The sequence below is a fragment of the Gymnogyps californianus genome, chromosome 5 (assembly GCF_018139145.2).
Source record: "Gymnogyps californianus isolate 813 chromosome 5, ASM1813914v2, whole genome shotgun sequence".
Taxonomy (NCBI): Eukaryota; Metazoa; Chordata; class Aves; order Accipitriformes; family Cathartidae; genus Gymnogyps; species Gymnogyps californianus.
In genome coordinates, this window is record NC_059475.1 from 54,298,637 (window position 1) to 54,320,490 (window position 21,854).

Here is a 21,854-nt window from a genome sequence, read left to right on the forward strand (position 1 = left end):
TTGCCTAAATTAATATGCATATTTTCTTTGTCTGGGGACACGGCTGCTACAGTGGAGAAGGTGGCTGTGTTGTGCAGATTTTTGGATATTCACTCTGTGACAAAAAACCACCTACTGAAGTACTCTTTGGCTCATGCATTCTGCTGTTTCCTGACTGCTGTGGAAGATGTCAACCCAGCAGTAGCTACAAGAGCTGGGCTATTACTTGACACCATAAAGAGGCCAGCTTTACAGGTAGGTTCATTATATGGGAAAAAGTACATTCAAACAGGAATCTGGGTTTTCACCCAAAGTTCAAAGCGGTTCAGGCGTACAGCATCATGGTCACTGCTAATACCTCTTTAGGCAAGCCTTATGGGTCTTGGTAATTGACATATGCACAAAATAGCCAAGGGAAATGATACTGCCCTAGCCCCAATTTAAAATCATAGAATCATTTAGGTTGGAAAAGACCTTTAAGATTATCGAGTCCAACTGTAAAAACTTTGACTGCAAAAGATTACTATTGTATTTGAACTGCTATAGAAAGCTGTAAATGTTTTTTATTATTTTAAAATTTATTGACATTTCTCAATTTAAAAAAACAATAAATTTGTAAGTCTTATGACACCCTGCTGAGCTGACAGTTAGAAAATATATTCAAGCAAAACCAAACATGGTCTTGATCTTTTCAATATTTACTTAGGCATGTAATTTTAAGCATGTGAGAGACCCTGCCAGTCAGAACTCTCATGATTAAAACTAAGCAGATATGAAAGTGGATCAGAGCCTATGTATACAAGCAAGATAAAAAATATAATAAAAAAATTTCATAGTACAAAATTCAGTTCTAGTTCTCTGGAGAATAGAATGAGTATGTATTTTAAAAAGTTCAGTATTACTGCCTATAAAAAGCTGTTAATACTTGCTATTTTTATTCCATATAGTGCCTTTTCAACATAGTTTCCAGAGAACTTGAATTCACTGAGTTCACTGAGACTGTTAGCAATATACTGCGCTTTCATATTTAATGTGTGGGTCTTCTTCTCAAACATAAGTCTTGACACTAGACCCAAAATTCTAGTGCAAATAAAATACAGAAGCATTTTGAGGCATAGTGCTTCTGATATATTTCACCACATAATCTTTCTTCCTCTGTTTGGGCTTGGTGATTCATTCTTTTTGTAATTAAGGGCTTGATTCAGTTGCCTAAATATAAGGTGTTTCTCAGGCAGAGGTGTGTGAAGAGAATACTTTGATACTGTGTACCAAATGTGCAGTAGGGCAGAACTTTGCCTATACCTTTGTATTCCTCAAAATCTTAGCAAATTCTACATTCTAAATATGATGTTCATTTATCTCCTTACCTTACTTTTCCACTGATATCAGTAGCATTAGTTCTGATTTAAAGAACTTGGTAGGAAAAAGGAGTTAAACCTTTATCCTGTACTAATTAACAGAACTTGTGAGCTTTGACCTCCCTTTGCTTTAAAAAATGCTTAAAGTTTTCACATCTCAGTTCTTTGTTGTTTTGGTTTTCTTTTTTTCCCTCTATAGGGTCTCTGCCTCTGCCTTGATTTCCAGTTTGACACAGTTGTCAAGGACAGGCCCACAATTCTTAGTAAGCTTTTGCTACTTCATTTTCTAAAAGCGGATATTCCAGCTTTGAGCTGGGAGTTCTTTGTGAATCGCTTTGAGACCCTGTCTCTGGAAGCACAGCTTCATCTGGACTGCAACAAAGAATTCCCTTTTCCAACAAGTAAGCAGAGTCCAAATCAATCTGATCACCTTTTATCAGCTTCTGGAATTTCAGCTGCCTGCAAGGGTCTGAGAGAGATGTAGGTCTCACCTGTATAAATTATCTGAAATTAAGTAATCTTTCAGGCCAAAAGAGAATAATTCAAAGTGAGCATTTTTTGACTGCCTGAATACAGATTAGGCTATATGCTGTTGCACCTTTAGGCGTCATGTTTTACTCTCACTAGGATGTGATTGCCAGCCTTGGTTGAAATGCGGTCTGGTTCTATGATCAGCTGCAGCCTGCATTAACCCACTTGTTCTTTTGTAGATGTTCTTGTGCTATCAACATAGCTATTCTCAAAGGCCTAGGTCATGCCTGACCCTGTTCTGTAGTGGTCTGTACAAAGACAGCCCTAGGAGCTGTATGACCCTCAAAAAACAAACAAATGTATGGGGCACAGCACAAGAGGTACATAGACTCTTAGAGCTGGTGCTCAGTTAACTATTCCTGCAGTGGCAAATGTTTGTAAATGTTTGTCCTGTTCGTACTTGGTTTCTTGATGAGATATCATGTCTCCTTCCATTTGGGGAGGGGGGAGGGGAGGGGAGGAGGCCTAAAAAATAATTTGTGCATGATTGTTTAACATGCTGAGTAATTGAAAACTTCCTTACCCAAGTGGTGGCCCATGAGGCAGATCTATTTCCATCTGATTTGCTTGGAGGAGGTGGGGACAGCTGTTTGGGCAGCGCGTGCTCCCTCAGCAGCCTAATGCCTCCTCCTACACTTGCATGGAGTCCAGTGCCTAAAAAAGCCCAGGTACTGCTGCTGCATCCATACGGGAGATGGGTGGAACTGCAAACTTATTTTCTTCTCCATATGTGAGTAGCTTGACCCGAAGCTGGGAACTGCTGCTGTGGCCTGAGGAGGAAATCTCAACACTAGTTTCTAGCACCTCTGGCTGCAAATGTAGGGTCATATCTTTAAATATGAGTACTTGGGAGTGATTTAAAATTTAAAATATGCAAAAGATATTTTTCAAGTTTCTTTTTAACCTTTCTCTTTGCCTTTTCAAAGACATAAGTGATGCAAAGGATGGGCTCACTGGCTTTAGTTGCTCAGATAATTAAACTCAAAGGGTTTGAATGCACTGTAGACATAAGTATAGAAAAGTATTGGTGACCCCATTAAGACATGCAGTGATACCGCTGGAAACACCACTGTAAACTCATAATCACACTCACAGATTTTTGGAGGCGCTGTTCAAATCCAGGATGATAGATGTAGGCAGGACACGAGGTCAGTGAGGCAAAACTAGAGGCCATATTTGGGTATGAGTGCACTAAACATGATCCATACTCATGAGATTTCTGCCATTTTAAATAGAGGGCACCTCATATTCCCTTAGCCTGAAATTCAGGTTTTGGTTTCAAGAACCTGTTTTTGTCCAATCTCTAAAGAAAGAAGTAACAGCATAGTTTTTTAAACACAGTTATGCCATTTGGGGTTTTATGGATTTCAGAATGAGAGCATGCAAATGAGTACCTTGCAGATGGACCCCTTGAGCCCATATGAAGCTTTCTTGACTTGAGTGGGACCTGGGGCCCAGTTGCATTTGGTACTTGGCAGCATTAGGGCCTCACCATGCTGTGGAATGAATCCTAACTTGGTCAATTGCATTTGCAAAGCTATCACTGCTGTCCGGACAAATGTCGCCAACCTCAGTGATGCAGCAATGTGGAAGATCAAGAGGGCTCGTTTCGCACGTAATCGTCAGAAGAGTGTGCGTTCCCTGAGGGACAGTGTGAAGGGACCAGTGGAGTCAAAGAGAGCGCTCTCCCTTCCAGAAACCTTAACCACCAAAATTCGTTGAGTATCTATTTATATTTTTGTGACACACCTGTATCTTCTCCCTTAGGATCGTATCCTATTGCTGGGTACACATCGGAATTGTCAATATTTAGCCAATTGGGGTAGCAAATTTAGATTTCTGACTGATTTGGGCATTATTCAGATAATGACAAGCTAGTGAGTTTGGCAAAGAACACAGACAAACATTATGTCTATGCTGTGTTTGTTTAAAATGCCAGAACAAAATGCTCCAAGACTAGTTTGTGGATAGATCTTAATTTTTATTTGTGGCTAATACACAGTACTTTTGTCTAAAATAGATACAGTTTTTACAGAAAAATTCCTCTGTTACTAATTTATTTATTAATTGTAATTATTAATCAGTGTATGCAGCATATGCTAGACATCTTAAAAACAAGTATTAATGTCTCAAATGAGCTTTTGGATATCTTCAGAATTCCTTTGTTAAGAAAACAATGTCGATGCAACACATCCTTCCTGCCAGCTTATATAGGAGGACCTAGGTGCTGGAAAACCATAGGCCTGTACGGAGCGCTGTACAGATATCTTTCCAAGCAGAAATAAAGCTTACCCATTCTCATTTAGAGAATTTTATAAACACAGATTAGTCTTTATATTCAAATTGGACTTCTTACATTGCTCCTACCCATATAATAGGAACTGATAAAATGTTCAAACCTGGGTGCTGGTGAACTGTTAAGTTAAAAGGTAATTTCTTTTCTCCAGAACAAACACCACCATATTTTGGGACTCTTAGGTAATCCTTCTTGACCAATTTCTGATCCTGCTTAGGGACTCCTGTGTGGTGGCTCTCGTACCAGCAAAACTGAACGATGGAGAAAACCAGAGTTAAAGAAGATTGTGCACAAAATCTGTAGGGCACAGAAGTGACATGCTTCAAATGGTTACACTCACAGCCTGACAACAGTGCATGAATAAATGAACATAAATATGCTAGCACCAAATATATGCTGAAGTATAAGACATCAGTACTGCCTTTTTAAACAGAGTTGCTCTTGTGTGTTTTTTTGTTTTTTTTTTTTAAGCTGTGAGCTTGACCAGACATGAGCAGTCTGCTCCAGCACTTGGAGGAACACCAGAGCAAACACCAGGTGGGTTTGACAAGGGGGGGTGTTTTGATGGAACAGGAAAAGGAAGGCACTAGCGCTGGCTTTCTTGCTGACTCATGAGATAAACTTAGGCAAGATGAAAGTTGTCTAAAAGGCACAGTGGATTGTGTCTCAGCATGGTTCCAAAAGGTATAAATTGAAGTTTTGCTCTCGATCTGTACTGAAAACTGCCCCCAGTTGTAAGCAGTACTTCGGGGCCGGGAGGAGGTTATTCGGAGGCAGTCAGCTATGCCAGCAGTGCCTCACTCTCCTGTGTTTCATTGCCCACAGGAACAAGTAAATCTTTAGTAGGCTGGCCCCATGGGTCACCTATGTTCATCCTGATCTTTGACCTTCAGGTTTTAAAGTCTGAAGACAGAATGCTTTTGTTTGTCGGTACTGTAAATTACACTTGTCTCCTCTGTATGCTTATAGACATCTTAAGTCCCTTATTCTATATTTACTGACATTTTGTGAAGATGTCACCCTTCTGTCAGGCGTTTGTAGAATAGCTAGCTCAGCAGGGTCCAAGTAATCTCTAAATAATTGTGACTGCTGACAGTTCTTGCTCTGAGTCCTGTGTAGACTGACCATTTGGAAGTGAAAAATCTCAGATTCAGATCTTTTCACATTCCTTCTTCAAGACTTGCGATATTTCCAACAGAGACAAGTTCAGAATCAGAACAGATCAGCATACTGGGTGATCAGCTGAAAGGAAAATACCTTGCCAGCGTGGGTGCTGACTAAGCTGTGAAATGGACCAGGAGAGCTGCTGAATTAGCAATATATAGCCCTGTCATACTAGCCCAGTGAGAGCTGGAAATCATCCAGTTCCTTACAGAACATATGTGCGGGTTGTCGCAGGGTCATAGAAGGAACAAGTGAAATAATGGTGCGATTAACAGATGTGTCAATGAATGATTGTTCTTCATTTAATGGCACCACTCGCCTGCTCTATACTGGGCTTAGAGAAACTTGTCACATAAGAAGTGTCAGTCTCACAGTAGGCATTGTTAGCCATTGTGATTTTATTAGATGTATTTTGGTATTTCAAAGCTTCAGTTTCCAGGCTCAGGTAATTAATCACCTAAGCTTCAAATTAAGTTTCCACTAAAAATGTATATATAGAAAGTTGCATGTAGCTAGTAACCACTGAAGAAAAGTCTGATAATATGATTCAAAATTATCACAGATGCTTTGGAAACTAGGAGACAAATGACAGTCCCTCTTCTCCTGCCCAGTATTTATTATTTCTTTCTAAAATCTTAATTTTTTGTAAAATTTTTTTTAAGGTTTGACTCATAGTTTTTAACACTTTGCATTGGCAGTACTGAGCATATCTGATTCGTCTGAGGAACTAACTGACTCCTAAACATAGGCTGTACATCTGTTGTAGAAAAACATTTATTTTATACATACCACTCAAATGAACCAGTCCTCATGCTCATCTGTTCTTTCTAGATGTAAAACTGTAATCCTCACACAGTCCAAATGCAAGCTGAATTCAATGTGCGTTCTGTATGGATTAAACACCAGGATAATGTATTTGTTCACGTATCCTCTACAGTACCCTGGGCAGTCACTTAGAGAGTTTCATTGATAAGCAAAGGGATCACAACTGGGATGAAGCATGATATAATTTTGATCTGTTGTTTTATGTTATATTGTGATATACCTTAAAGTAATTTGAAGGTAAAGGAGTCTGATATAAGGGACACATGAATAAAGGATGAATCTGTGGGCATAAGGCTAGATTGAATTCGGGAATGGTGGCTCTATATTAACTAGCAGGCTGCGTGTTTGGTGATGTGAGAAGGTTTTCCTGCGGCGGGATATGTGTGTGTATGTACATACCTTGTATGTAGGCGTACACACACGCACACAAATTGTATATGTACGCGCACACATTTTGAGGAGTAAAACCTACCATAGCCACTGCAAAGACAGAGCTGTCTGTTTTGCATTCTTAGCTTGAATCTAAACAGCTTGATTTGGTACAGCATACCCTGTATCATGTGTTAATAAAGTGAAAGTTTAGTTCAAGCTTGATATAACTTAAGACCCATTTCGTACAGCAGAAGGATGTTTTCTGGACTCTGAAGGTCTATTGACTAAACTGGATTGTAGAGTTTTTGTAGTTTTAAACAAGCAGTTCTCCATTGCTGGTTCATTGCAGATTTCTGCATTAGAAGTAAAAATAGGAGGTGATTGACATTCCCTAGACTTGATCCTATGACAAACTACTCAGGGTGAAGCTCTGTTCACTGTGTCCTGCTGTATAGTTTTCAGTGAGGGTAAAGTATGAGAAATGAGATTTTAATGCTTCAGAAAGTGTAGTAATATTTCTGGAAAGTAAAATTTCATGAAAAGTCCTGGGAAATGTCTGTTAACTAGTGTTAGTATTACAAAATACTGGCAAATTTGAGCATTTTATCACTGAGCTTCTAAATTATATTGTTCAGCAAGTGAAAGTAAAATAGGTTAATCTTTTCAGATTAATTACTCATTGAGTTCTATTTGGAGAACCAGGATTTATTTAGAGCCCCACGATTCTTTGACTCATTTAATTTTATCATCTTCTTTGTTTTATTGAAAATCTCACAACATGTGATGGAGATGAAAATAAGTAGGTCTGAAGAAAACAGTCTAATATTATCTTTATGAAAATGGTGTCTTTTTAATACAATTTCATGGAAAATTTTAACCTGGGTATAATATGTGGAAAGATTATTTCTCAGTTGATGTCCACAAAGCTAAAGTTATTTTCTATATGCATTTTTAATGTGCTTCTGAAAGTGGTACTTGCTGTATTTCTGATTCTCATTATTTCAGAATTTATTGTTTTCCTTTTGCATCTGCAAATCTTGGTCCAGCAAAAGTTTGGATAGAGAATTTTCATTTTGAAGGAAGGTTTCTGTAAATAAAAAATCCCAGTGAAAACTGTTTGGAATAAAAAATATTATGTAATATGAAGTTCATGATTTCTTTTTACCAAAATGAGAGCAGTAAAGGAAAGTTATTCTTAATAGAAGTGATTCTGAAAATTTCCCCCTCTAGTTTTAATTTTCATCTGTCATAGAAATAGCAGCCTTCTCCCATGCTCAGCAAAACAGCCAATCAAACAAAATCCTTTGTTCACTTACCAATAGAATGTAAAATATTTAAAAATTATTTTAAAAAATTACAGACACTGTGGTTTTGCTGGTGAAGAACCTAAGACAGATGCAGTTGTAGTTGTACCAGCAAAGGAGTCCCTTGTCAGAATAGCATATTACACTGAGAATATGGGTAAATTAGAATATTAAAATAATTTTTAGCATTTGCTATAAATATGTAGCTATGAATTTACATAAACTCTAAGGCATGTAAGTAACTCTAACAGACTAAGTGGGTATTAGTTGCTGGCTAGTAACCCTAACACAGACATGCAGGAGCAATTTTAAGATTATACTTTGAGCTAATCTTGCTTGTAGGGTCTGTCCTGTAAATTTCAACTTAAAGTGTTCTTGCAAAAGTAAGGACTATGTCCAATAGTTGAAAGGATTTATCCTTGAAATGAAAACAAGTAGATCGTTTTATAGTTCTGCTTCATACCAGCCTGCTTTATCTCAATTATTCACTGTTAGACAGATTTTTAACCACGGATCACAAAATACATCAGAATACATTTTAGTAACAATTAATTATAATTGTTAAGAGTTACAATGTTTAATGAACAAACTAAAATTAATGGTGTAATAAAAACTTAATTTTCAAGTATTGCCCCATTTTGATGCTGTCAAAATAATATTTTCTGTTCCCTTTGTTGATTAACCTAGTGGAAATAATTTTTATTTATTTTGCATATAATGCATATATAATGCATTTTATTTATACAGAAGCATTTAATTTAAATTACAGTTTTAAAATAGAACATGTTGGAATAATATACTTTTTACTGTACTTTAGCTATGCATTTATTCAGAATTATTTAATAAAAAGTAGCTGACATACTGATGTGTAAAATAGCTTTTGCTTTTCATGAATTCAATTCCTAGTGTTATTATAATGTAGATCTTTAGGAACTGCAAAGCACTAAAAAAAGGCCTTACACATAGGGTGAAATGGAAAAGGGTAACTCCAAAGGCAATTACTAGAGAATTCTAGTAATGATAAATGGTCTTACAAGTAACTGGAAATATTGTATTTAAAATATTGAAGTATGAAAATGAAAATACTTGCCCAGTTGGCAACTGTTATTTGCAGTGTGTCTGTTTTGCTTGGAGTGATAGCCAGCCCCCAAGCTTCCTTGTGCTTTGTTAGTAGCCTCTCGTCTTTCGCATGATCATATTCCCACGCAAAGTATTACTGATTGATTATTTCCATTCAGTGTTTATAAACCAAGTCTTAGGCTTCTTCTCTGGGAAGAAGTTTTGACATAATACATAGTGTCCCAAAAACTAATAAATTATAGTACCTACGTTTTGGCCCAAGTTATTTCAGAGAAATATAGACTCAATGCTAAAAGGGGAAGTCTTCATCTTTGTTTAATCATTACTTGGTAGAATTTTCTCCATCTCCTGCCTTTGCCGTTTTGTACATCCTCCACTGGCAAAGACTAATGTCCGCTAACATTTGCTGAGGCAAGACTGAAAACTATGCCAGATGAGAATTTGGTGGCGGTGGGATTTGATTGTCCTTTAATGCATAGATATGAAGGAATAATAACACTCAATTTGGCAGAAATGCACTGGGATGGGAAGATAAGCAGCTCTGTGAAACACGGGAAAGCTGAGAAATGGAGTTCAGTGTACATAGTAGGTGTTACTGTGCTGTTGAGCCTGAGACAACGAAGGAACAATGCCCTCAGAAATGAGTGCCTATCTCCTGTGACTTCACCTTGTGTATTTGGGCAGAAATGGAGCAATGAACTCTGGAAAAAAATTCTGGTGTATTCTGTACTGTGTTTACAGTCTTATCCAGTGTCTGATACCAGTGTCTCTCTTGTGCGGATAGGACAACCCTCCCCAGAGAATGATAATACAATAAAAGACCTGCTGCCAGAGGATGCTGGGATTGATCACCAGACTGTCCACCAGCTCATTACTGTGCTAATGAAGTTCATGGCAAAGGATGAGAGCAGCGCTGAGTCGGACATCAGCAGCGCTAAAGCTTTCAACACAGTCAAGCGCCATCTGTACGTCCTGCTTGGTTATGATCAGCAGGAAGGATGCTTCATGATTGCACCACAAAAAATGCGTGTTTCGACCTGCTTTAATGCCTTTATTGCTGGAATAGCACAAGTAGGTGAAGGCACTTACTACTTTTTGCAGCTATTTCTCATTGCCTGTTGTTGAAATGGTGGTAGCACAGCCTTCTTTGTACCAAAATAATGGCTGAGTGTGGTAATCCTACTTAAAACTTCTTAACACCTCTTCAGTTGGTGAAAGAATTTGGGAACAAGGATGGCTGCTTGTTCTTTACTCTCAGAAGGCTCTGTGTAGCCTAATCAAGTGCTTTCTGTAGGTTTTTGCTTTGCAGTTAAAAACTAAATAGTTAAATAGAAGTATGCTCATTTATAACTTCTTACTAGTACTCTAAGCTTGCTGCATCATTGGCATAGAGATAACGGTTTTGTGTGCATGGAGGCACGCAATACTACCACTGTATGAAAAATTAGAGACTGCTCCAAACCTCTTTGCCCTCTTTCCCTAGCCTTTGAATGTCTTACTTTCCTCATGTGTCACTTCCTCACTTCTCATTCAGGAAGACCTGAGACCCACGTGCTCTTGCTTGTTTCCCTGCGTGAATGGTCTGTAAACTCTTCGACATTCTTCACTTTGCAGGAGACTCATTCTCCTTCTTCCTTAGAGTGTACAAGGACTTTCTGTTTTCCCTTTCCTAGGGAGTGGTGCCACCATGATGAACTTCTGCCTATATTGCTATGATAAATGACTGAGCACGTCCTTGCCTTGTGCCTTCTTTCTCCATATCGTAAGGAGGACCATAATTTCCTACCTCACAAGGCTCTTCTAAGGCTCAGTTAATTCTTACTGATGGAGCAGTTGGCGATGCTAGGCTGAAAAACATTTCACACTTGCAGAGTATTATTATTTGCAATGAAGCATCATCATTACTTCCACACTTTTTCCTTATCACAATCTCTCATAAAGGATTACCTTAGGGGAGAGAGAGGGCTGTGATTTCAGATCTCCCCCTGCCCCAGCTCTTAAAATGCCCACTGTAACCTTCAAACATTGCTCAGACCTATCCTGGCCTCTTCTGTATCTGCAATTCTTATCAGGATTTTCTGGTTCATACATTGGAATCAGTGATTTTTCAAAGTCAGTTGTAATGTAGATACTTGGATAAACTTTCACAGTCATGGAGAAGTCAGGTATCCATGTTTCAGCAGGCAAAATAGAAGGTGTTAATGCAAACTGGATAGCTGCCAATGCATCCTGATCCATTGTCTCAAAGCACCATTGGTATGTGGTGTTAATCATCTTTCATTTGTACAGTTTTAAGCTGAAGCATGTAAAAGGACATTCAGGCCTGTTACCATTGTATTGAGAGTCTGGAAGTGGCAGTTTAGATCACAGGGCAGTATCTTCCACGTTTTTCTACATGTTTTCCACATTCAGATTCCCAAACTTCAATGATCATAATTGACCTGATTTTCAGAAGTACTGCTTACTGCAACTCTAAATATCAGCCCCTGCCTTTCCTTTTCCATGTTTAAAATGTCTTATGATAGCTGAGTTCACCATTTCTGTTTGAAAAGCTTCATAGTTGAATCCTGGCTCCCCTGACGTCAAATGGAGTTTGAGAACTTCAGTAGGCCAGGATTTTTCTCCATGTAGCAGACATCAAAACTTTAATTTATATTTTGGGGGGATTTTTTTCTTAGCTGTAGGGCTGCTTTGTGTTGGGAATCGCCTTTGCTGCAAGAGAAATGCTATTTGCAATCCGAAGATGCATTTACAGGGTGAAAACTCAGTATGGAGCTCTTAAGAGATCTATTTCAGTTACACTCCCTTCTCTAGTCATAAACATTTGCTTTCCCCAATCAGCTCCACAAAGGTTGGGATTGGGCTGACTTGCTGGTTCGTTGATTTTGATTCCAAGCTTGGTTGGAATGGTCAGTTCAAGGAAAAAAAAAAAATCAAATGTCTCTTAGTAGTTTGCGTCATAAAATCTCAGTATTTGGAATTCTTGAAAGCATAAACCACCTTTTTCTCTCCCTAGCAGCAGAAGTGGCCAAGTTTTGGCGTTTGCAGTCACTGCAGTATTGCCCCGCATGGTGGCAATGTTGTACAAGCCTGTCGGAGTGGGGAAGCCAGCAGTGCCGGGCTCTGCTCAGCATCCCAGGCTGAGCTCTGCTCAGCGTTTGCAACATCATTTATTCCAGCTCTGCCTGTGACAACTTAAAAAATGGGTCTGCTCAGCTTAAGACATGTCTGCATTACAGTATGTGCTGTGTTAAGGCAGGGCTCGAACCATGCCACGTATCACACCCTGAGGGGACAAGGCATTGCAGGGTAGGACCATATTTGGTGATTATACATCATCTGTTCAACAGGCTAACCCTACATGGATAGGCATGGGATTCATCTATTTAGCTCTATGCATGCAGCACAAAAATTTGAGACAGCTGCACATCGAACTAGAGAATTTTACAGGGAAAAACTTAGGGTCAGTTTGTTCAGGAAGAAGCTTGAGAGATGAGTTCTGTGTTTGTAAATTAGGCTCATCCTCTTGTTCTAATAAAAACAAAACCAGAAAAAAGAAATACAGACCTGAAGGAAATGGATGATGTGGATGAAACTGATGTTTGTGTCTGTTTAGATGTACAGAGCTCCTGATGAAGTGCGTTAAGTCCACTGAGGCCACAGGGACGTGTTAGATCTTGGGGCTTCTGCTGGAGTTTGCCTGGCCTGCTGTTATACCTTCCTGGATATCAACCAGTATAGGTCAGCGTCAGAGACAAGGGCTTTGTAAATCCTTGTTATGATCTAGTTTAGCTGCTGATTTCAGGACATATGGCTTTAAATAAAAATAGCTAATGTTGCAAGACTGATGGGAAGATAATGAAAAATAGCAATGCAGTTTCAGTCAAAAACATGGTTGTGTCAGGGTAGCGGGAATATATGGCAACACTGCACCTAACCATCAGGATTCAAACCTCTAGGATAGGCACCAAATAGCATGATGCTCTTCAAAGGTCATGATGGAGGCAAGGCTTATGACTAGCAGTAATAACAGCAACCTGTCTACAGCAACACCAGCACCTAAGATTGATGAGCATTTTATTTAGAGCAAGGTATTTTTCATTAGCTTTATTCTTGGATCCTTTAGGATTTGCATGCTTAGACTTTCTGTGTAACATCACAGACACATTCTTACCTTTGCTATAGTGAAGAGTGGGATTCTTGTCTCATAACCTGATTTCAGAACATGGGGCTTAAAAAAACCCTAACAGCTAACATTGCAAGCCTGACGAGAAAATAATGAAAACTGGCAATGCAGTATTAATACAAAAAACCCAAATAACCAAAATACACCCCCCCCCCAACCCCACAATTGCATTCTATCTGTTAAACATAGGATATACCTAATATGGTTTTGTCTGTTGAAGCATGATCAACTTATGCTATAATACAAGGCTATCCCAGCATAATATATTTTATGAACTTGCCAATGTATGTTAAAATTTAGACTGTGCAGGATGAAAGGCTTTCAGAACACATCTTCTTTTGTTTCATTTTACCTATCTAGCTAAAATGAGAATGTGGCAAGCTGGTGGAAAGTTTAACTGATAGTGAGACTTCCTTAAAAATGTCTGTTTCTTTTCACTTAACTAATACCTCAGCTGTATTAGTTATTTTGGTTTTCAACATCAGTGGATTTGATTTTGGTGAGCTAACTCCTGTGCTAATATTCTTTTCAGGTGATGGACTATAACATCAACCTGGGAAAACACCTTCTTCCCTTGGTGGTGCAGGTGTTGAAATATTGCACTTGTCCTCAGCTAAGGCATTACTTTCAGCAGCCTCCTCGCTGCTCCCTCTGGTCCCTCAAACCTCACATTCGGCAGATGTGGTTAAAGGCTTTGCTTGTCATTCTCTATAAGGTGAGTGGTCTTAAAAAGATGCTGTCCACATAAAAATCTACACTTCAATTTGAAATTTATTACAGGGAACACTTAACTGTACTGCAAGTGAAAGGAACTGTGAAGAAAACTGATTTGCTTACTCACTGCATTTAATTTCAATGTCTGAAGTAGTTAGGCTTTCATCTGTGCTACTGACCTATTACTTCTGCTGTCTCTATTGTCTTTTACATGGTTACATGAGAAAGAAAAATATGGATTTGAAAATAAGAAAATGCTATATAAAGTTCCAATGAAGAGTATTTCAAGTAACTTAGAATTAGTTCTAAAAAAATATTAGTAACTTTAAATGGAGGAGGTCAGCTTAACAGCTTGTATTCTTTAGTTGAGTGATGCTTTTTAGGAAGTGTTGTTAAAATGTAATGTGTTTATGCACTAAAATGGAGCTGTGAATACTTTTGATATGCCTAACAAATTTCTAGCAGGTCTATAGGGCATACAAGGAAGTGGAGGCACTAGAAATGAACGATAACGTGCTGATTGAAATAGAGTATTTGGAGAACAGTTCTGATGAGAGACCTTTTGCGTTATTATTAACAGTTGGTTTTGTCATATAAAACTCAAGAAAACAATATATTAAATGTTGCTAATAGGGATTTTTAAATTTTTTTAAAATCATTCCGTGTACAAAGCTGAAAACAGTCCTGCTTCTTGTGATGTAGTTAGAAATGTATGATCAAAGGAAGGCAAAGGGCATCCAGCTGACAATATTCTTGTCATTTTTTATATTTTACTGCCTAAATGTTTATCAAGGAGAAAAGTGTCATTTTAACCCAGCTAACACACGCACGCTTGTCATGATATAAAAAAAAAAAATCGTATAGATAAAACAGTTTAAAAAAAAAAAAAAAAAAAAAAAAAATAAATAAAAAAAAAAATTAAATATAAAATAAGTGTGCACAATGCATTGCTCACATCGTTGACGTGCCAGTTAGTTCCGAGCGCGATCCTCAGTTAACTCCAGATATATGCATGAGTATATGTATGATTTTTAAGTCAGCTGAAATTTTTTCTCTTCTGCTCAGGCTGAAACTGACTAGTATAACACTACAACAACTACACGATTAGCACTAGTGAAATAATTCAGCAAGAGTTGTAACTCTTCACCTGTGAATCGCAATCCACATCACAGTCAATACCCTCAACGCTCAGTATCACAGCTGCAAGCCCCATGCAACTGCTGGTCCTTTGTATAGCGACAACAGTAACATAAGCCGATACAGTGAAAAGGAAAAAGGTACTTTTAACACTCTCGTTTATATGATAGTCATTGATTTAATTCATTAAGTCTTGCAGATATTGTAGAAATGGGTAAATATTGTCTGAATTTTAGAACATAATACTCAGAATTAAGTCCAAGATGTGACTTATCTGACGAGCTATAGCCATCTATAGTAAAAGAAATTCACAATTTCTCTGTAGGCTAAGCATAGCACAGCAGTCTAACATCTCTCGGGGCGAGTGTACCTTAGACTTAGTACCTTAGACTTAGTAGTTCAGTCACCATGCCTGGATAGTCCTTGGCCTTTTCTATGACAGTATTAACTGATCATGCCCACACACAAGGTGTGCAACCAGCCTGATGCCGCATTCTGATTAAACTTTATAATAACATGGCATAGTACCAAATATTTGATGTTGAAAAGAGAAAATGATGGATTCAGTCTGTAGTTTGCTTCTCTCTGTAAAAGGAGCTGAAGTTGACCAGCTTACATGCAGACGTATATGAAGTGGATGTCTAAAGGCAGAAGAGAATGATTCAACCCTTAGATTCTGTGTCCAATTGTTAACTCTGTATGTGCTTGCTAGCTGTAGCAGAGATACTGTGATGGTGTGAACTGGTGTAAGGTTGGGGCTTGAAATAACATGGTGTCACTGAGTGTGGTTCCTTACAATTGTGAAGTTTATTACATGATAAGTATTTATGATCAAAGTTTAACAGGTTCTTTTGATGTTAATCTGTAGCTGCCTTTCAGCTATTTTGCCTTTTAGCTGCTTATTTGCTATTTACGTCCTTCTCCTCAGTCTTCCTAGTGTGCAGCAAACTCTTCTTCCAAAGAAGAATACAGGAAGCACTCTTTTTATGCATGTCAGTACCTTTTCCTCTTTTGCTGCTTGTTGCTCATTAAAAGACATCCAGCAGAACAAGGATACAAAGTTTTGTTTACCTGAACACCCTATTACTCAGCTCTAGCAAATTAAAGCAACCTTAAACTGGATGTAAATGATGTATTGTATATTCTCACTCACTTGGACATTTTGTATTGCTAGAGGAGGGCTAAGAGGGTTCAGATAACTGTGGACTTACTATGAATTTGTCTTTGTTTTGGGCTGGGTTAATGACTTAATTCATAATGATTTAATAACGCTGAGGGTAGTAATAATACATTTATAAAATGCTTTCAGTTTCTGGATTGATTCTGAGATATTTCTAAGACAAAGTGAGGTTCCTAAGTACCCAGCTTGCTGTGCACAGTAAGTGCCAAGTTAGGTTTAGAAAATTCAGTGTTCCAATTCCATGTCCAACATTGATTCGCTGGGTGGCCTTGTGTGTCACTTCATCATTGTTTCCCTGTGTTTAAAGTAAGGAGAATAATATTTACTTGCTTTCCAAAGCTGTTGTGAAGGGCTTTGGGCTGCTCAGAGGTAAAGGACCATAAATGGGCAAATTTTACTCTGTAAATGCTGACTTAATTGTATGGCTGATTCTCCTCCTTTGCTGAAGTGCTGCAGGAAAAAGAGGATATAGAAAAGTTTTCTTCCACCTGCAAGAAGCAGCTAATATAATTCCATAGGGACTTGGAAAGTTGAAGCCTTTCCCACCTTTTCTAAGGAGGCTTGTTTAGTCTCTGGTCAGGTAGTGTGTGTGCTGCTGTTGTCATCAAAGGTGGTGTTTAGATGATCAACAGATGAGGTTTTCATTGTCAGGCAGCAAGAATCCCTGTGCTAAAGATGGATTTTCCCACTGTTGAACCTTTTTCCTAATTTTTCTGCCAAACTTTGTTGTGGGGATCATGGCAAGTGTATAGGCTGTTGTAGAGGTGATGATAAATCTTGTGAGAAGAAGTATTTGTTGCCGAGGGAAAGAAGAAGTTAGACACGTAGGACATGACGTTAAAAGTGATCTCCTAACTTATTAAACCCAGTCCCTGTAGAAGTTCTTACTGTCAACTTTGATTGATTTTTCTGGATTAATCATATCAATTAGGTATCTTATCTCTGATGCTTTTAGGTGGCAGTTCCATAGCTTCACATGTAGTAGAAACTTTCCAGCAATTTCAAACCTAAAAATATTAATGTCCAGTTTAAGTCTTCAGTTTTTGGTCATTCTAACTCTTTGGCTTACTTGCCTCTTCACTCCTAGACACCAAATGTATTTCCTCTCCATGCTTGCTTACTGGAATAAACAAGGCAAACTTTTTTGTTTCTTCTCTTGAGTGCTCTATTTTCTTTATCGTCCTAGTAGTGTTTCTTATTTCCTTGGAGATGAATCACTAAACATGATGGATATGGATTTTTCCTTTTTTTATTTCTTTTTTTTGTAGCCATTTCATACAGGTGATGTTGTTATTTTTTGATGGATAAATAGATTCGGATCTTTCTCTCTGCCATTTTCAACCAGCAGGTCTCAAATTAGAGCATAATGTTTTACTGTTACTACTTAGATCAATAATTTCATAATTCATACTCACAGGTCTTATTCTATTACTATTACTAGCATCCCAAGATTATTCATTTCTTCCTCTTTCACTTTCCTATATTGCTAGTTTTTTACTGACCTTGCAGTTCTTGTACTAATTTCAATCTTCTTCAATTTACCATTTCTCACTGAGCACTATAGAAGTTACTTACTCAAGTCAGTGTTCAGATCTGTTGTATTTCTTCCATCTAAAGGATCTGTATTATTATCAGTAGAAAAGTTCAGCTTAGAATGATAAAAGCTTTGGTATACTTTTGTTGCATTGTAACCCATTTTTCATTTATCTCTGTCCTTTCTGACCTTAATTCAAGATGTAACAAGGATGGCAAAGTTATACCTGGGATATAAATTTTCTTACAAGCTTCAGATGATTCTTCATTTTCCAATTCAAGTTTAATTGAAACTAGCTGAGGTTTTGTTACATAGACAGCTTTTCATTCAAGGAATTGCACTCTCTTAAGAGTAATAAAGTTTTTTCTTTCTCCAGCAGAGGAAGACAGTGTTTTTGATGAATCTGATATTCATGATACACCAACTGGACCTTGCAATAAAGAATCTCAAACTTTCTTTGCAAGACTGAAAAGAATTGGGGGCAGCAAAATGGTGAAATATCAACCAGTTGAGATGAATGCTCAGAGAAGTATGAATTGTTTTGTCGGTATAAACTCATGCAGAAATACAATTTCCTACTCTTAGTTTCAAGCTACCACCTTTCTTTGTAGATTTTGTTGTACTGCCTAATTTGAATACAAGTACTCTGTCTGACTTTTGGGAGCAGGTACTCCTCATTTCCCTGAATGAATTCTCTTACAGGAATCTCAAAGTAGGCACTCCAAAATAAAAATATCTAAAATCAGCAGTTGTTTTCTGAAACTTTAAGCTCTTTTGAGTGTAAAAATGTTTAAGAGGATTTGTTGCAATTTTCTTCCACCATTGGGCTGAAGATTTTTACTCAAATTTATTTTTTCCCAGAAATTGATTTTTTTTATGAGGTGGGACTCTAGGGTAGGCAAATTTGTTGCTGGTGCTGCAAATACTACGGTTTTCCATTGGTAAAAGGAGTCATTTGGTGGTTTCAAAAAATAGGAAGGATTTTGTTTTCAAATTTAGGTTTCTGAAATGAATACCCTAAAAAAATTGAAGATATTTCCACCACCACCCACCTGCCTTTTTTTCTTTCAGGTGTTTGCACGGAAGGGGAATGATTCTGACTAGAGCAAACATCCACTTTAACTTTTCTCACTGCTTTTTTTGCATGGTGATTTATATGTGGAGGATTTGAAATATGGGGATAATAATGATCAGGAATGTTCTGTTTTATGTCATTCATAATAACAACAGTGATAACCTTTTAAAATGTTCTCAATGAATGTGATCATATAGCAAAATACTAATGCAGTGGTAGTACCAGCAAGTATAACTGTGCTCGCTTTACTTCTCCCTAGGATGGGGAAGTATGACTATGTGGTGTGATAGTTGCTAGACTCTGCTGGGGTCTAGGATCACTGGGGGAAAAATTCTCTGAACACCTGTCTGATTTCAGGCTTGTGCTGCCACATCCTCACTGCTATTGCTACCCTTGCTTCTTGAATTAGAAGCATCCATTTTAAGCCCACTTTGCTGCAGTAAATAACATGTAGGTATACCAATATACGCTGATGTCCAACTGATGTCCACAATGCTGTAGTCCAACATTATTTTGAAACCTCTTCAGAGTGGTCTGTGTAGCTCATGTCTTCTTTCATCTCTCATGCCTAATGCAGCCATCCCAAGTGTCTGTAGAAATTACTTGCCTGTGCCATCTTCTTTTCAATGCATAAGGTTAAACAGTCTATCTTCAGGGTATATCTGTCCAGGATGAGTAGAATTTGGATGGAATTTAGATAAACCCTATTATCCAGATAGTAGATTTTGTTGCTGTTGTTCATTGTAAAAATGTATGTAATGTGGCTCTGAGGTTAAAACAAAATCTAGACAATTTTGACTAATACTGGGCTTGTATTTGAAATGCCAGTCATGTTGAATTGTGAGATAAAGAAGAAGATATGTGCCAGAAGTCTCCAACTGAAGTAGTATTAGCTCTTTCTGTTTTAATCAGGTGAAATAGAGCTGGCTGAATATAGAGAGACGGGGGCCTTACAAGACAGTATTCTACGCTGTGTGAGAGAAGAAAGCATTCAGAAAAAAAAACTACGCTCTCTAAAACAAAAATCTCTTGATATAGGGAATGCAGACTCCCTGTTGTTTTCATTAGATGAACATCGCAGGAAGTCCTGCATAGACCGGTGTGACTTAGAAAAACCACCTGTCCCTGCTGCTTACGCCATACACAGGCAGAGTGATTATGGACGATCTCGGCAGAATTCTTCCACTAAAGCTGAAAATACAGAAACACAGGAAAATCTTCCTCGTACAGAGAGTTTCCAGGAAACAAGAAGACCTGTCATACCAGAAGTTAGGCTAAACTGCATGGAAACCTATGAAGTGAAAGTGGACTCTCCGGTTAAACCTGCTGATCCCAAGGAAGATTTAGATCTGATAGATTTGTCCTCTGACTCGACATCAGGTCCTGAAAAGCATTCAGTACTCTCCACTTCAGACAGTGACTCTTTAGTCTTTGAACCACTTCCACCCCTTAGAATAGTGGAGAGCGATGAAGAAGAAGAAACAGCAAACCAGGTGAATGATGAGGTCTCTGGCAAAACTGCTGCGTCATCTCCCTCAACTCCTATCAACATCTCTGCACTCAGCCTCAGCACAACTCCGCTGGTCCAGTTCAGCATTGAAGATTGCTCCAAAGACTTTAGTTCTAAGGATACAAGCAACAATGCTTCAGCAGGAATAGAGGAGATCCTTTCCACTTCTTCCAAAGATCAAAAGGACTCTTCAGAGTTAGTTAAGCCAGAAGAACTTCAGGACATGTCCTGTGGGAACGCACTAACACTGAAACAGAAAAGGGACCTGCTGCAGAAGTCATTTGCCCTTCCAGAAATGTCCCTTGATGACAACTCTGAGCTCAGCATGGAGGAAATGAAACCTAGTGGAGCAATTCCAAGCCCAAATGTAAAGACAGTCCTTATTAAAGTCCCTGAAGATTCTGAAAACCAAACAGAAAGTGATAAACTTGATACCAACACAGAGTCTGACACTGAACAAAACATGGAGCAGAAACAAGAAGAGGAGACTGAGGAGTCAGAATTTAAGATTCAGATTGTTCCTCGCCAGAGGAAGCAGAGGAAGATTGCTGTGAGTGCTATTCAGAGAGAATACCTGGACATTTCCTTTAACATCCTTGACAAGCTGGGAGAGCAGAAGGAGGCAGGTGAGCTCAATCACTGACCCTATCAAAAGGCTTATTACTGTGTGAAGGTTTTAGTAACAGACCAGTGTAAGGAGAGATGTCTATATGTATAGGGAGAGATGTGTATATATAGCATCTGATGTGGTCTGAGCTAGCTGAATGCTTTCAGGTGTTTGTTTCTCACAAGGAATGTACTAACCATACAGGTATCGTGCGTGTGTGAGGGCCCATTTGAAAAGGAAGTGGAGCTCAGTGACAAAAACATTGGTTCTGATATCCAAGTTAGGGAGTGAAACTCCATGGCCTCTTTATGTGGGGAGTCAGAAAAATTGTCATACTTCTGTGCCTTTTATCCTGCTAATCTAGTTCATGCTACACTGATTCTCTTTTGTGTGTAGTGATTTTTGGCCTTTATTTCTTCTGCAAGCATAAGGCAGTGGAAAGCAGACTGGATCACCAAGTGTAAAGCTGAGCAGGCTGTAGACTTCAGAACTAAGAGCACTTGAAATTAACCACAGTTCTCATTTAGGATCACACATACACACATATTTTGCTTTTATACACTAAAAACTTTTTGTAGCCTTCCTTGTATTGGATATCCACAAAGTTTACACAGCTTCTGTTTGTTAAAGATTTAAAGTTCAAGCATGGGGAAAGCCATACAGTATTTCTGTGTATCCCAAGTTTTTTCAGGTCATTTCAATACAGGGTTTTGTTACTAAGCTTTTCAGGTGGAGAGAAAGTGTGTTTTAGCTGCTTCCTCAGTTTCCAATTGGATGTGTCAAACAGTTTTAAAAACTGTATGCTACTGCCTCTTTACTTCTGTGGCTGTTTTTTTTCAGGATTTTTCGGTTATTAGAATTTTATCAGTCTTTTTTTAACATATTAATTAAAAAGGGAAAGAATCCTTCAGGCTTCCGCTTTTGTTGCCAGTGAAGTGAGGGGGAATATTTATGCATTCCTGACCTCACTTCTTCTTTCTTAATTGCTTCAGAGGGAACCAT

General features: G+C 38.3%; 1 protein-coding gene across 1 annotated transcript in view; it reads left to right on the top strand.

Annotated features, from left to right (window-relative positions):
* UNC79 (unc-79 homolog, NALCN channel complex subunit) overlaps positions 1-21,854 on the top strand; it is a 115,552-nt gene that overhangs the window by 41,756 nt on the left and 51,942 nt on the right. The window contains 9 exon segments of the mRNA XM_050897263.1: positions 53-234; positions 1,537-1,738; positions 3,406-3,585; positions 4,636-4,701; positions 9,694-9,980; positions 13,628-13,817; positions 14,943-15,086; positions 18,040-18,189; positions 19,648-20,871. Coding sequence (XP_050753220.1) covers positions 53-234; positions 1,537-1,738; positions 3,406-3,585; positions 4,636-4,701; positions 9,694-9,980; positions 13,628-13,817; positions 14,943-15,086; positions 18,040-18,189; positions 19,648-20,871 — 2,625 coding nt within the window.